Source organism: Danio rerio, chromosome 10 (assembly GCF_052040795.2).
Source record: "Danio rerio strain M-AB ecotype USA chromosome 10, GRCz13ab, whole genome shotgun sequence".
NCBI classification, from domain to species: Eukaryota; Metazoa; Chordata; class Actinopteri; order Cypriniformes; family Danionidae; genus Danio; species Danio rerio.
Genome location: NC_141030.1, coordinates 29168770 through 29186458, shown reverse-complemented (window position 1 = coordinate 29186458; position 17689 = coordinate 29168770). Strand labels below are relative to the sequence as shown.

Below are 17689 nucleotides of genomic sequence, written 5' to 3'. Positions count from 1 at the left end.
GAGTTCACTGTGTGTGTGCTTTTGGAAATGTGTGTGTGTGTGGTCCTTTACTTACTTAGTAGGCACAGAGAATAGTGTGAAACAGCCTTGTGTGGGTATGGACTATCCTGTCGCAAATTATGCGGCAAAAAAGTCCTACACGACTATAATAGTTTAAGGTGTTATCATGTCTGTACTGCACTTTATTAATGCGACTACAATATAAATACTCCACGTCTTAATTCGATTTGTGTTTAATATAATGATAACTGTAGTCAGATTAATGTCATCAAAAATCTCGGTTACAAGGTAGACTCCTAATTAAAGTATTGTCTTAATCATATTAAAATCAGAGTGTTGGTGTCTATGTAAACACAGGGTGTCTGCGGGATCTTAAAAAGTATTAAAAGTTGAGAAATCAATGTAGAGAAATTTAAGGCCCTTGAAAAGTATTAAAATTTGATGTCATATTTGATTATGCAGAGTATGGTAGTATGCTAAAGTTTGCCTGAATTAAATCTGCAAATATCAGGATGCTGTGTATTTTATGACATCAATAAAATCCTGCTAGATTTGACAGATCTATCGATTCCTGCAGATCTATAGGTGCCAACCTGCTAGATTTTGTATTTAGTATATGAATAATGTTTTAGTTTTGGTTTAGTTTTTTACATTAATGTTTAGTAGATAAAATATGGGTTAAAATCTCGTCAGTGTTTCCGGTTGAATCCCAAAGTGGTTATGAGGTCTTAAAATGTATGGAAAGAGTGTTAAAAAAGGTCTTAAAAGGTATTGAATTTCACTCTCTGATTGCTGTATATACTCTGAAACACACTCATTGTCAGAAAAGAAACAGTATGAGACAGGTGGATGATAATAATTGTTTACAATAATATTGGAAATCTTCATTGTTTTAACAATGAGTAAGCTGACATTATCAACCATGTCAGTCATTTTGCAGAAAAACGAGTCTCCTGGGAACCCAAAAGTTTTGCAAAGATGTCAAAGCCTGTTATAATGACTTTATCAACCTCAAGTCCTCTGGAGATGTTGTGATGATGATAAAATGCTATTAGCTGTTTTAATGGTGTTAAAACGTTGTATAATAGTTTTAACTTAATGTCAATTGAGTGACCAAATGTTTATGTTATCTTGCGGCATAGCAGATGTAAAGTTTAGGGGACAATTCAGAACACACAAGCAAGAGATGCATTCAGTATTATCAAAGTAATTTACATAATATACAATTAATTGCTAGTAACTGTTTGACTTTAGAAGTTTGAGTAATACAATGCAATTTATCTGACAGGAACTATTAAGTCTACTAAACATAAAGAACTGAATATACTGGATGAAATAGACTTTTAATCCTTTTACTGGACTCATCTTTACCTTAACTGTTTTAAATGGGAAATACTTGTGCAAAGAAGTCCAGGCCAGTGTAGCAGTTCACTTTTAATTAACTGGTCCCTTTGCTTTACATGTGTCTGTATGTTATCAACAGTCATAAAACTGTGAATATAATAATTTAATGTTTTAACAAATAAATAAACATGTTTAATCTTTGTCCACTGGAAATTAACAGCCATGCAAATGGATATTTAAAAGGCAATAACAGTTTTATATTTTTATTGATATTTCTCTGTTTTGAATGACACTGTTTACAATTTGTGGGACAGGACTCCAAATTTCAGGGCATAATTTGTCCTGGTCATTATTTTTGTCTTCTCGTTTCAGTGTAAATTACATCAACATGTTGAATAAATAACAATGGGCATTTCAAGGCACTGTTTAAAGTTTTCCTAAATATCAGCACAAGAGCATAATCTAAATATATGGTAAATGTGTGTGGAATTAAAATAACATGGATGATCTATTCTACATCATCAGATGTTTTAAAGGGCACCTATTTTACCTCTTTCTCAAGATTTAAGATATGTCTTTTGTGTTTCCAGAATGTGTCTGTATAGTTTCAGCTCAAAACTCAGAATATTTACTATATCTTTTAGAACATTGGAATGTTCTGCTCTGAACACATTGTTGCTATTTTTGTTGCCTGTGCCTTTAATTCTAGTCCTTGCTGCCTACTGTTTCCTCAATCAGAGTGTGCCTCAATCTCTGCCTCGGCAGATAATCAGCACAGTGACAGACATGAAGGAAGCAGATCTCACGTAACGTTTGTGAGAAATACTACAATAAAAACTTTCCCAATTATTATTTGATGTGGAGTTAATTCAAGCCTTTCGATGAGTCACACACCATGTTGTTTCGCACACAGACACAGCAGATGCATACACAGCATGTACGTTTAGCTTTGCACTGTTTTTACAAGACAAATGTGACAGGATTCACTTTAATATCAACTGCTGTATGGATATCCGTAAATTATTGTACAAAATAAACCCGATTTAACCTTCACAAACTGGGATTGAAGCATCTGCTTTTATAATTTTACTGACACACGGCTGTAGTGATAAAGTGTATACGGTAAAATCGTTGTAATTCATTACAAACATGCACAATTTTAAAAATGTTTGAAACTTGTAAAACTAATTCTTTATTACATTTGATGATGATCACAGCAAGCTGAACAGAACTTTTAATTCTTGTTGCTTTGCGCGTTTCCTATCTTGTTGATATAATTATTTGCATTACTACGGAGACATGTTACGTGGCTGTTACGTGTCAATTCAGTGGGTGGGGAAACCGCACTCCCATGTCATGTTGCGGTAGGCCTCAAAATGGGATGGATTTGAATCCTATATTAAATTTTCAAAAAGAAACTAATTGTGTTTCTGTCACTCCAATATGACTGTGGACACACTATACCGACACCCAGTTCTGCTCAAACAGCTTACAAAAGTTTATTTTCATCACAGGTGCCCTTTAAACAAAACAAAACAAAAATTAATGATTCATTCAATTACAATTGCAACAATAACAATTTTTTGTATTTTTTGGGAGTAATGGAGCAAAAAAGATGCTGGTATTGATGGACACTTTAAAAACTGTGCTGTCATTTATGTGTATGCTAACATTCATAAAACACTAAGTGTACTTTGAGCAATCTCTTATGCATCTTGAAAAATTAGCAAAGCAAATGTGAAAATTGGTTGTTAGATCTAGGAACAGTGACCCACTTCTTCAGAAACGTCTTTCAGATGGTTTATAGTTTGACATCACATGCAGAGCCACATTATCAGGCTGTCATTTGAAGAATATTGCTGTTATCTGCTGCTTAAGGGAACATTGTACATCTCTCTTTGAAGCTGTCAAGAAGTTTTTACACCCTCGACTTCTGTCTGATTTCAAATCTAAAGCTGTTTTGCAGATCGTGCCGATAGATATCACGTTGCTTTGTGGGAGTGCTGTGTGTTTTTTCTCAAATTATATCACTGCGCTCATGAGTTGCCAGAATCAAAATGCTGATTTGATCTCAAAAAAGATCAATAAGTAATAAACAGCACTGACTTTATTATATTCCTGACGGGTTTTGATTAATGATGTAAAAAAATCAGTTATGGACGTCCTGATGCACCAATAAGTGCATAATGCAGAGGCTCAGTCAGTAGTGTTTTGTTTTTTGCATGAGGATGAACAAGGCTGCGTCTGAGTCCATTAAAGTCCAGTTCATAGCCGCTACCCAAATAGAACATGAAGCAAGCCAGATGATTGGTCGTTTCAATTAAAATGCAAATGGCCAATGAAATGGGTGCCCAACCAGACTCTTTTACTGGACAGCTGGTGGGGTCTGTGTTACAGAGGGCTCATTTGCGCCGAGTGACCCATTTGTTCACGGAGACGTCCTGCAGGGGGTCTTTTAAACTGTGATCTTGAATTTTGGCAGCTCTGATAGCTGATGTACAGCAGTTTACAGAGCGAGCGTCCGCACACCACGAGGCATGACGGATGAGTCTTCTGACATGTTTTGATCAGGCATCGATCCACTGTGGGGCTTTTATAAATGACCCAATTATTGAGTGCTAGGACGGAGGATGTGCCTTTCAGATGCTAGCTGTGTAGCTGTAATTGTGTTCTTTTCTACTTTCTAGCATTGAAAATTTGGTAAGGTGTAAAAAGTAAATGTCTTAAAGCCTGCTATACAGAATGTTACTGATTTAGTCTAGCATACACTCAACAGAAAAGATTTTTGCTGCTTTTTCAATTTACTTTTTTAAAATAAGCTGAAACAACCCAATTCTTGAGATTTGTTTGAGACAAAGGAGATAATTGTTTTATGTTCAATACACTTAATCACTATTAGTTAACTTAATCTATTTGTGTTGGAACAACATGATTAAATTGTGAGGAATCTTGCATTTTTTACAGTGTAGTTACCAAATGATAAATAAATAAAGATAAGGTACACATAAATTACTCTGTCTATCACTTTTTTTTTCGTGGGACTCTCGCATGAATAGGCAGAGTGATCTGTGTCATTATAATGGCGTCGACAAACTTGATTCGCAAAAAATACAAAGTATAAGCGTGAAAGCTAAGGTTTGAAGCAGTGTACGCTTTGACGCGTTACCTGATAGATTCAAAAGACAGAAGAATCATTTTAGAGACAAGATTAATGAAATATGAAGTTTAACATCTAAAGTGAGATGTGATCCAGCGATATATTCTTGATAAACTGTCTGACGTGCACTGCTCTCTGGGGTTTTGTCCTTAAAGCGCCCACTGACTGCCTGGAGCTCAGACGTGCGCATATGCTGCAGTGCATGACAGGGTGTGTGTGTGTGTGTGTGTGTGTGTGTGTGTGTGTGTGTGTGTGTGTGTGTGTGTGTGTTTGTGTGGTCAAGTGATGTGCATTTTCAGAGGTACAGAGGTACAGAAGGAGGGCATTTCAAAAATTCTAGATGTAACGCAAGTTTGGACGTTGAATGTTTTCATTCTAAAATGGCATTTTAAAACTAAGACGTATTGGTGTAAACAACGCCTAAGTGTGTATTTTCCGCAAGCAGATAGCTGCTGCGATGGGGGTGGGGCAGAGAATCATGATGATGGCTCAGCATTGTGATGTCTATCAGCCATCGGCGATGGATGATGGCATCGTCTATCGTCCCAACCCTAGGTTCCACACAATTCCTTCATGTTGTCCCAACACAAATTAAATTAGGTTACTTAAATCTGTGGATTGAAGATAAAACAATTAAAAATCAAGACTTGTGTTGATTAGGGTCATTTTAAACAAGTTGTTTGAACAAGCAGCAAACATAATTTTTTTGTGTGAATAATAGAATAATTAATCAAAGAGGATACATTGAATGCATACACATTACAAACATTTAACCCTTATTGGGATGTTTTCATCCACTCTGGGGTGATTTTGTATCTTAATTCGGCCATAACTTTTTCTGTTTACTACCTTGTTGTTATGTAAGCTTTTCATTCATCATAGCACCCATGCTGCTGATGATGTGACAATAAAAGTGATTTGATTTGGGATGGAAAGCATCTACTGAATTAAACTGCTGTAAAAATGCATTAGATAAATATTTTTTCTATTTATTATTATTATTATTTTTTTGCATAAATCTGTTAATCAATCTCAGTCCTGGTCAAAACTACTAAATTGCTTTGAAAATTACAGGATTTTAACTCTTTAATTGACAAATTCATAAATGTGGTCACTGAAATGGTGAAAAAAAAAACATGCAAAATTAACTGTTTTCAATACCAAAAGTAATTGTGGACTGTTTCTTTTGCCTTTTAAAAGTCTTGGGCATGCTAAACAACTTTGTCTTTGATGCCACCAACAGTAAATTAGGGAGAAACTAATCGTGTTACTAATCGTTCACATGTCCAAGACTGTGATAAAAGGTAAAAGAAATCCAATACACAAAATTTTTTTTATTGAAAATACATCATTTTGTGTGTTTTTATCCTCAAATCAGTGACATCATTTATGAGTTTGGCAATTAAAGAGTTAAAATCCTGTCATTTTCTATTTGCCTATCCTGTAATATTTTTGTTAAGGACTGAGGTTGATTTTATTTAAAAAAATATATATAAATAAATAAATATTTTTCTGATGCATTTTATGGCATTTAGTGCTTGTTTTCATCCCTAAAATAAAAGGTTAGTCAATTTGAACAGTGCACAAGGTTTAAAAAAAAACTTTGAACATTCAATTTACAGCCTTTTAAATTAAACTGTGCATAAACTTTTTAATTCATGTATTAATTAAATCATTATGTATAATTGTTTATAATACCTTTTTAATTAAAGGTTAATTATAACTAATAACAAAGTTTACAGATTGAATTGACAACCCTAGAAAAAGGACAAAAAAAGTATGAACATTAACACCATTCAACGATTGCCTCACAGCCAGAAGGTCTCTGGTTCAAGCCCCGACTGGGTCAGTTGGCATTTTTTTCTTTTTTTTTTGGCATTTTTGGCATCAAGTTTTCATGTTCTCTCCGTGTTCTCGTGGGTTTCCTCCAAGTGCTCTGGTTTCCCCCACAGTCCAAAGACATGCGCTCTAGGTGAATTAAAACTAAATTCAAGTGGTGCTCGCTGCAGAGCCATTTGAGGAGAGGTGACCTCCAGAGAGGGGGAGCTTAAGCTTGAGCTCCACCTTTTTTGCACTTCTTCTACGAGTGATGTCACTGGGGGTAGGGTTAGGGGTGGGGTTGGTGTACGCATTAAAACAGCTTACAGGAGGAGGAGCAACAGCTCATGCTCCCCCTCTCTGGAGCTCACCTCTCCTCAAATGGCTCTGCAGCGAGCACCCTCTCACTAAATTGGCCATAGTGTATGTGTGTGAAAGAGTGTGTATGGATACGCGATTCATTCCGCTTTGGTGACCCCTGATTAATAAAGGGACTAAGCTGAAAAGAAAATGAATGAAGGGAATATTTTTTTTCACATTTCGGTTTACCTTACACCCATTTCCAGCCTTTCCCCCTCAAGAAACGAGATGTTTATTAATCTTCAGTCTGAGCAGTTATTGATAGCCTTTAGCAAGAAGAAAACTTTTTTTACAGTTCTGCAGTTTAGAAATTGCCAAACGCGCAGGCTCTCAAGCGCAGTATTAAACCCGGTCTTTGGTGCTCTCTTCATTTTTTATCTGTGTAAAGCCTGTTTTCTGTGACTCCTGGCAGGTTCACACCATATGAATGGTACAACCCTCACCCCTGCAACCCTTCATCTGAAGTGGTCGAAAACAACTTCACGCTGCTGAATAGTTTATGGTTCGGTGTTGCGGCTCTAATGCGTCAAGGTATGTTACACTCAACAATACATCGCTTCACCTGACAATAAAACAACATCAAACCAAGTGGCATTCATATAGAGAAAGCGTTTAAGGGGAACTAACTTTATGCATTTGCTAAAAATCACCTTGAGACCAGTCAGTTCAAATGAATAGAAATGTTTGTTTTTTTCATTTGGAGATTTTACGCAGTGACATTCATACAATAGGGAATTGTAGCTCAATGAAGATGAAAATGCACCTCTGGCATGGTTATAGGTCACAACCAGTTATTAAATAGATTTTTGTTCTGGCTTGCAAACTTTTAGCTGGGTTTTTCTCTGGTGTAATGGATCCGATGCTAGTGAGGAGAGGTTTGCAGGTTCCGCTACAGAAGGCATGAAACAAAATAGATGACCTGTCAGGTGTGCAGAAAAGTGTGAAACGCCAAGAGCGGCTTTAATGAGCGCTGGAGAACCAGACAAATCATTATGCAGCGTAGTCTGACCTCACGTTACAGAGAGTTTTCTGCTGAAATATTAGATAAATCTTATTTACATCAGAGAGACCACTCAGCCATGAAGAAGAAACGCTAACAGGAATTGTACAGCAAAAAATGGTGAAGTGCTGGAGCGGGTATTTTGTGTCACTGGTGGATTTTAGGATCATCTATTATGCTTAAAGTTGCTCTTTTAACATTAAAATGTAAACATATTGTAACTTTCAGGCCAGACATGTATTAAAATAGGTTTTCAAACTTCTTAATGAACAGGGCATTTAGTTATTTCAGTTATTAGTTATACATTTACACTGTTAAATGCAAGTTAGGTGTTTTTGAATCATGTGAAATGTGCTGTGATTTTCAGTTTTGCAGTTAATATCCTTCAAGCAAAACACACTCAAAGCGAAACTATTTTGGTGTAATTTAATAGATGTTGTTTATAGTTTTTAATAAATGTTGTTTACAGTATATGCCACTTCTGTTTGTTTTAAATGTACGGTCATGTACTTTTCTGCTTTGAATACTTGGTAACACTTTACTTGAAGGGGTGTTCATAAGTCATGTAACCTTTTTAATCATGACATGACATGTTAATTTGATTGAGATTTTATGCATGCTAATAACAATATGTCACTAACTGTCATTTGCTCAGTTTTGACATTTTAAATGTAAAGATGACATGCATATACATTCACCGGCCACTTTATTAGGTACACCTTACTAGTACCAGGTTGGACCACCTTTTGCCTTATAATATTCCTCAGAGATTTTGCTCCTTTTTTACACAATGACATTTCGCTGAATTGTCGGCTGCACATCCATGATGTGAATGTCCCATTCCACCACCACCATCTCAAAGGTGCTCTATTGGATTGAGAACTGGTGACTGTGGAGGCCATTAGAGTACACTGAACTCATTGTCATGTTCAAGAAACCAATCTGAGATGATTCACCCTTTATGACATGGCGCGTTATCCAGCTGGAAGTAGCCATCAGAAGATACACTGCCTTGCCTGTGGTCATAAAGGGATGGACATGGTCAGAAATAATACTCAGGTAGGCTGTGACGTTGACACAATGCTCAATTGGTACTAATGGGCCCAAAGTGTGCCAAGTAATTATTTCCCATACCATTACACACCACTAGCAGCTTGAACCGTTGATACAGGGCAGGATGGATTCATGCTTTCATGCTGTTGATGCCAAATTCTGACCCCACCATCCGAATGTCACAGCAGAAATCGAGTCACATCAGACCAGGCACAATTTCTAATCTTCTATTGTCCAATTTTGGTGAGCCTGTGCCAATTGTAGCCTCAGTTTCCTGTTCTTAGCTGACATGAGTGGCACCCAATGTGGTCTTCTGCTGCTGTAGTCCATCCACTCAAGTTTCGACTTTTTATGTGTTCAGAGATGCTCTTCTGCATACCTTGGTTGTAATGAGTGCTTATTTGAGTTACTTTTGTCTGGCCATTCTCCTCTGACCTCTGAAGTGCCGCTCATTCGTTATTTTCTCTTTTTCTGACCATTCTCTGTAAACCCTAGTGATGGTTGTGCATAAAAATCCCAGTAAATTAGCAGTTTCTGAAATACTCAGACCAGCCCAACCATGCCACGTTCAAAGTCATTGCTTCCCCATTCTGATGCTCGGTTTGAACTGCAGCAGATTGTCTTGACCATGTCTGCATGCCTAAATGCATTTAATTGCTTCCATGTGATTGGCTGATTAGAAATTTGCAATTTGCGAACAAGGAGGTGGGCATGTGTACCTAATAAAGTGTGTGTATGTATGTGTGTAGTTGATTGGTATATATATACATACATATCAACTACAGTGGTGCAAGCTGAATTTGTCATTAAAATGTCTTTGCATTTAAAATGACATAACTGAGCAAATGGCACTTGATAATAGTTATCAAAAGCATGAATAAAGTCATGATTTACACCCACTCAAGTAAAGTGTTATGAAGTACTTTTATTAAACTTTAAAAGATTTGTTGTGGGGTGAGGGGAACTTAATGATCTGCATGAACAATATCACAAGAGAAGCCATGCTATATCGCTCTATATCATCATGTCTATGATTCAGCCATATAAAATTCTAAAGCGAAACAGACAGTATACTGTAAGACATTTCACTTGGTTAAATTTACAAATTCAAGTTCACCAGCTGCCTTTAAAATGTGAGTCAACTCAACTTAGAGAGATTCTTTGTTTCAACTTAAGATGTTGAGTTTTAGTTGAATATATTGGGAGTTGACTCACATTTTCAAGGCAGCTGGTATGTGCAGGGAAATTTGCAACATTAATACTTTTAATCTAGTCTTGAGCATGTTTATGACCGGCATTCTAGCAATTGTAATAATTCTGCATTAATATTAATTTCTCAATGCCTAAAAATATGTTGCTAAGAGATTACAGTTTGCTGAGTTTCAGTGGCATGTCTGATAAATTTATATTATAAAACAATGTGCCTATTCTACACACGCAGTTATACTTTTATTTACCTTTTACTAAATAAGTAATAAATTAATTATAATTATAATCATAAAATGATTATATTGTTATAATTAAATAATTTCAACAATTAACCAAAATAAACAACATGAAGATTTAATTGAAATTTCAAAAAACAAAAAGAGAGAAAATTCTGAATTCCAATTGGGACATCCACAGGAAAAAAAAAAAAAAAAAATTATATATATATATATATATATATATATATATATATATATATATATATATATATAAAGATGAGCAAATCATGTCATATTCTTATTTGATTGATGTTTTAATTCATAATAATGTATTGTTATTTGTAAATGACCTTGACTAACATTTGTTTTTTAAAAGTGATTCAGATATTTATGACATGACCCGTATTAATAGCTTGAATGAGCTTTCAGAAAACAACACTCTCGTTGTGTTAATTGATGTGATTTATTCATATTCACGTGTGTGTGTTTGAGAGTGTGTGTTTTGCATGTGTGTTATTGCATTATAACCCACAACTAAGCCTCCTACGTGAGGTGAGAGAAGTAACCTTGTCATCTTTTTCAAACATCTCATCAATTAAAACGCAGGGGTTTTGCCAGTTAGTTAGCCTATGACAAAAAGTATTAAGAGCATACAAAAAAATAGTCTGTTGTTTGTTTTTATCCCTAAATTGACAGAGCAATATTTAAGAGGATTATTCAATGTTTCATCGCCTGTCTAAATGATTTTCTTCTTTATTTACCCACTAAATGAATGCATATTGCGATCTTGACTTAGACGTGATAAAATCATGGCTGTGATTGACAGCTTTGTCCAACATGTGCCATTTAAAAGTAAACCAGAGGTCAGTAGTTAGCATTTAGCCATGCTAATTATGCACAATCTGCAACATAGCATTTCCAAAGGAACAAACACACATCGCAGTGTCTGTCAAAGAGCTCTTTCTCCCCAGGTGGCTAATGTAAACTGGTCGGGTAGCTTTCAAAGGGATTTATTAGCATTAGCATTACTGAAAGGTCAGTTTAAAGTGGTCTCTGATTAGCTGCCTAGCCAATAAAACATCAAAACAGATCAAACTGACTGCCTCAAACACATTCAATTGTTTATTCCTTTTACTTTGTAGCACGGTCTGTCTTTAGGATTGACTTTTTAGTTACGCTAATGCTAACAGAGCACTTTGACAGTAAACACCACCTTTTACACTGAGCTTTTTTGACTTTTTAAGGAAAATGCAAGATGGTAATCATTATTATAATAATTTGTTATTTTTCATGACTGGCAGGTTTAAAAGACAACCAGCAAGTATGGCAGTTTTGTTGCGCTTTTTTGCTGACTGCTTTAGCGGCTAAAAACTGCTGTTAGGTGTATAGCTTAGATCAAAGCTAATAATTTACACACTAAACACTTGTGCTGTCTTTCTGACTTCCAACAGTCTCACCCAGTTATCCACGCATGAAAGACATCTTCAGTATCATACATCAGACTTAGCGATCTGTCTTTCTAATGATGAAATTAGCACATATTAATCCGTTAATAGGAAACTCTCCTCCCATATATCTTAATAACGCGTCTGTTTGATCAGAATCATGACTTTGCCTATAAGGACAGGTTCAGTATTGCTCTTTCAGAAAAAAAGATTCTGTTTTTCTTGTATGGATAATGAATGGTTCCTATGACAGTTTCATTTTCTAGCGATCTATCAATGCTCCGAGCCATTCAGCCACAGTGAAAATCCTCAGTAAGAATAACACACATTAGATTTATCACTAAGTTGAAGGTTAACATCTAGAATGAGTGCAATGAGAGCAAAAGCAATATGAGCCTCTTATGAGACAATAAACCTATTTAGCGTGTAACTCTTGTCTCTTGTGTGTGGGATTGTTTAAGAGTGTGTGTTTGTGTGGGTGTGTGCATGTGTTTGTGACATATAAGGGCACAATTTTGTATAATGACATGGGTATTACAAGAAGGTGACTTATGAGGATATTGCCCTATGTTCCTATTATTTCAAAAGGCTTATAAATCAAACAGAATGCACAAGGCTTCCTGTTAGGTGTTTTAGTAGATAAGTTTGCACAGTATAAAAACAATACGCCTATGGAATGTCCCCACGATTCACAAAAACAAAACTGTGTATCTTGTATTTCTAACTTTGTAAGGACCAAATCTCCCATAGAATTGCAATACCAGTAAATTTTGACCTTGTGGAGACTTTTTTGGTCCTATGAAGAAAACGGCTCATAAATTGCACAGAATTAAGTATTTTAAATATGTAAAAATGCAGAAAACTGCAGAGTGTTTCCTGTGAGGGTTGAGATTAGGGGTAGAGGGATAGAATATAGTTTGTACAGTATAAAAATCATTACGTCTGTGGAAAGTCCCTATGAAGATAGCTAGCATGTGCGTGTGTGTGTGTCAGTCAGTGTATCAGGGATGTTTTCTCAGAGGAAGCAGTGCCTTTAAAGAAATAAGAAGAGAAAGTCTTTGTCAGTACTAGAGTAAAACAAAACAAATGTTGCGAAACAGTTGATGAAATGTTGTGTAAAGCACTGTTGTAAAAAACTCAGTTCGAAAACTTCAGCAGATAAAAGATCATGGAGAGGCATCTTTTTTCCTTAAGGGGTTAGTGAGGACAATGCTGAAATGTATACAACGTGGTGTAGTTCTGCCTTTCTGTGTTTTCTGACATAAAGAGTAAAGTCTTCCTGATAAAACTTGCTGACCAATTATATTTAATTTGCATGCTTACTTTGCACTTGACTGGAGTTATTTACAGTGATTTTTGTGTGTGTGTGAAAAGATTCTTATCAAGAAAAGTCTTGTCTTCATTACTTTGAGAATAAAGTAAGAATATTCTTGAGAACTATAAAAAAAACTACTTATGTAATCATTAGTTTAATGCAGGGGTGTCCAACTCTGTTCCTGGAGATCTACCTTCCAGCAGATTTCAGTTGCAACCCTGATCAAACACACCACATATCAAACACACCTGCCTGTAATTATCAAGTGGTGATCAGGTCTAATTAATTGGCTCAGGTGTGTTTGATCAGGGTTGGAGCTGAACTCTGCAGGAATGTAGATCTCCAGGAACAGAGTTAAGCATCCCTGGTTTAATGTATGCTCCCCTGGTTTCCAAAATATTTTTTTTTAGTTAATGATAAATATTAAACCAATATATAAATATTTATTAATTCATTTGTTCTTTAATTTTCCTTTAGCTAAAGGTGGCGCACAGGACAGTACTTCTCACCAGACGCACACATTCGAATGTTATTTAATGTGAAACTATTCAGATGGTGCTCTGTGGTGCAGCAATAATAGGAACTGTGTCCTGAGTCGTAGCTGGGCTCCGCGGACAGCCACCGACTTGCGGCACCGGTGTGCGTACTCTGATAGAAATCTATGTTTAAAATTCCATTGCATGCATGGCGCATTGCATGGCGCATCTAGTGTGCGACCCCCTTTAGTCCCTTATCAGGGGTCGTCACAATGGAATGACCCGCCAACTATTCCAGCACATGTTTTATGCAGCAGATGGCCTTCCAGCTGCAACGCAGTACTGGGAAACACCCATCCACTCTCACATTCACTCATACACTAGGACCAATTTAGTTTATTTAATGTACCTGTAGCGCATGTCTTTAGACTGTGGGGAAACTGGAGCACCCAGAGGAAACCCACATGAATATGGGGAGAACATGCAAACTCAATTCAGAAATGCCAACTGGCCCAGCTGGGACTTGAACCAGTGACCTTCTTGCTTTGAGGCGACAGTGCTAACCACTGAGCCACCGTGCCACCTATGTATAAATATATTAAATATAAACATTTAAACACATTTCCTTTTGTGTTTTGTTGTCTGTCTGGAAAACAAATGATTTTTAGATGTAAAGAACTAGTGAATACAGATGTCAGATGTGTTCCTCGCATCTGAGCAGAGTATCTATTGTCATTTAATTGAAAAACGAACTAAATGTCATTTGCTCATACAGCTCTTTTTTTAAATGTCACTTGGTTTTGTATTTTATTATCTATCGTGGTGACATTCAAATATTTTTTTTTTCATAAAGCTTAAGTGTCCAAACACTTTTTGGGGCCAGTGTCTCTGTTCTGCTAAGCATTTGCTTGTTTGTTTGCTTTTTCAGGATCTGAGCTGATGCCCAAAGCTTTGTCCACCAGAATTTTGGGAGGGATTTGGTGGTTCTTCACTTTAATCATCATATCTTCCTACACAGCCAACCTGGCCGCGTTCCTCACAGTGGAGAGAATGGACTCCCCAATCGATTCGGCCGATGATTTGGCCAAGCAGACTAGAATTGAATATGGAGCAGTGAGAGATGGCTCTACAATGACTTTCTTTAAGGTAACATGCTCTAATTTTACATGCTGGACCGAACTAGCTGTTTACATAAAAGCTATTGAAATATAAGGGAACAGCCAGAAACAGTCCAAACACTCAGCAAATTATCAATTTTACAACAGGCTGTAGGCACAGGAGAAGCTGGAGCTTTTAGGAGTGAGCGTTTATTGGATTTCTGCTTGGAATTGTGAAAAAAAAGAGATCAATCTTGTCTCATGATAAGATAAAAAGTAATAAATCGGATGCAGAGTCACACACAGAGTTTTGAGTTTGTTAACCACAAAATATCACATGCAGTAAAGCATACTGAGAGAGAAATTGTACAACTACATCTCATTCGATAATTGTAGCAGCTGTTTGCACATGCTGATGCATTACATACAGTGCAAATTCACAATACACTGTTCAAAAAAGGGAACACTTAAATACCACATCCTTGATCTGAATGAATGAAAAATTCATATAAAATACTTTGTTCTTTACATAGTTGAATGTGCTGACAACAAAATCACACAAAAAATATCAATGGAAATCAAATGTATTAACCCATAGAGCTTTGGATTTGGAGTCACACTATAAATTGAAGTGAAAAAACACACTACAGGCTGATACAACTTTGATGTAATGTCCTCAAAACAAGTCAGAAAGAGGTTAAATAGTGTGTGTGTGTGGCCTTCATGTGTCTGTATGACCTCCCTACAATGCCTGGGCATGCTCTTGATAAGCTGGCAGATGGTCTCCAGAGGGATCTCCTCCCAGACCTGGACTAAAGCATCCGCCAACTCTTGGAGTCTGCGGTGCAACGTGGTGCTGGTTGATGAAGCGAGACATGATCTCCCAGAGGTGCTCAATTGGATTCAGGTTTGGGGAATGGGCAGTCCAGTCCATAGCATCAATACCTTCATCTTGCAGGAACTGCTGACACACTTCAGCCACACATGAGGTCTAGCATTGTCTTGCATTAGGAGGAACTAAGCGTCAACCACAGTCTCACAATGTGCTCAGTGTGAAGCTGATTTCACCTGTGAAGAGCACAGGGCGCCAATGGCAAATTTGGCAATCTTGGTGTTCTCCTTTATCGGGGGTGTCTTGCTAATTGCCTATAATTTCCACCTGTTGTCGATTCCATTTGCATTTGCACAACAGCATGTGATCATAATTCAGTGTTTTTTTTTAAGAGGGCAGTTTGATTTCACAGAAGTGTGATTGACTTGGAGTAACATTGTGTTGTTTAAGTGTTCCCTTTTTTTTATATTGTGTGTGTGTGTGTGTGTGTGTGTGTGTGTGTGTGTGTGTGTGTGTGTGTGTGTGTGTGTGTGTGTGTGTGTGTGTGTGTGTGTGTGTGTGTGTGTGTGTGTGTGTTTGTGTATATATATATATATATAAAATAAAAATTAAGCTTTCTGATTTATAGCTACATATTTGAGTTTACAAAAAAGGGCCATGTTTACATACAGTATTTATATTCATTTTTAGACTATACCAATGTTTTAACTTGAGAAGAGTTAAAGGTGCATTAGGTGATCTGTCTAGCATAATATCTTTCAAACACAACTCCTCCCCTGCTGTCCAAAGCTACTCCTTTGAAATCAAGAACGCGCACATTAAAAATGACAGAGACCCACCAGATCATGTCATTCGCCAGTTAGAAAACTTTATAGTATTTTGTAATGTTACAATTCCAAATGAAATGAAAAAGTGTTTTATTTCTAGCACATTTTTAATTATGTAGTTAGCAAGCAAAACTTGTCATAATGTGCAATATTTCATCCATGCAAGGATCACTGGTCTCACTCTCTCACACGGTTTGTCCTAAAGCGACTACTATATGCTTATAGTGGTTGGCCGGTGGTGTGCAGGAATTACACTTATTACTAAGCCATACCTGCATGCTATTTAAGACTGAATATTCAAAGTAGCATGGTAAACAATATAGAGACCACATCACAGGTTGTCATTGTTCAAAAATGTGAATATAAAACCAACTTCACCTCAGTAAAGCAGGCTAGACAGAATAGCTTTTGTTAAACAAAATCTACATTATCGTTGCTGTAAAAGGTCCCTTATGAAACTGAAAATAGTCACATCGATCTTTGGCTTGAAGATTTCAGTGGCTGAACAACACTTCAGTGCATATAACCCATTCAAACACAACATAATCTACATAAGCTTTTTGTGACTAAAATAGTTTTAGAACATAACATTACCTGTCTAAAAGAAATACTTTAGCCATGCTGTCATCCTTCCTGCAGCATGCAAAAGTAACTCCAATATTGATTCAGGATTTTAAAAAAAGGAGCGCAGTTGTACAAATCTACATTTGTTAAAAGACAGTTTGGGCTACTTATCAGAATAATGGGAATTATCGGCTCGACAATTTTAATTGGATGAACATTTTTTTAGTCTTATGCCTCACTCAGAATATAAAAATACATTTAGATAATTTACTTTAATCATTACTATTGGAATATGAAGAGACTTTCAACCAAAAAAACGTTTTAGAAGACAATAACCTACTGCACCTTTAAGAAATCAATAATGCTGTTATAACCTTCTGAAAATATTTCTTATTCTGACCAAGTGAAATTGAAAAGTGAAAGAAAAAAAGCACATAGAATAAAACATAAAACTGATATTAGAGCATATTTGTATTACACTACATGGGCTGTAACCTATAGATGAACCTTTAAGTCACATGAAAATCATTCATTCAAAGATGATTCTTTTCATTTCGCAGAAAGACACCGATAATACCTCAAGTGTATGCAAATCCGCCTGAATCCTCCTGAACTCCATTTACCTCTACCAATCCAGCCATCTAAAATTCCCATATGTCTAATAATCCAGTCGCCCATCTTATGAGAACCATCCACACATATGCCCCATTCATCAGTCAAAGAGAGAGAGTAAAAGACAAACAAGTGACACAGATAAAGCTCAGAACTATGTACAGAGGCCGCTGTGAGCTTTATCCACCAAGATTGTAGGCTATGATTACATCTTCATGTATCTGGAAATATACAGGCTTGTGGAAGACCAGGACAAATCGAATCAGCTGTGAGAGATTTAGTGCTCAGCTGTCCCATTTCCCGCCTTCTGTCCTGCTCACACACCAAATTGGACAATTTGTCCTCTTTTGACTCATGCTAAT

At 36.5% G+C, this 17689-nt stretch overlaps 1 protein-coding gene across 24 annotated transcripts in view; it reads left to right on the top strand.

Annotated features, from left to right (window-relative positions):
* The window catches only part of grik1a (glutamate receptor, ionotropic, kainate 1a), a 104764-nt gene that overhangs the window by 74342 nt on the left and 12733 nt on the right, over positions 1-17689 (top strand). For all 24 annotated transcript variants that reach the window (XM_087270606.1, XM_087270598.1, XM_087270602.1 and 21 more), the window contains 2 exons: positions 7092-7210; positions 14324-14541. In XM_087270606.1, coding sequence (XP_087126732.1) covers positions 7092-7210; positions 14324-14541 — 337 coding nt within the window. The remainder of the gene's footprint in view (positions 1-7091; positions 7211-14323; positions 14542-17689) is intronic.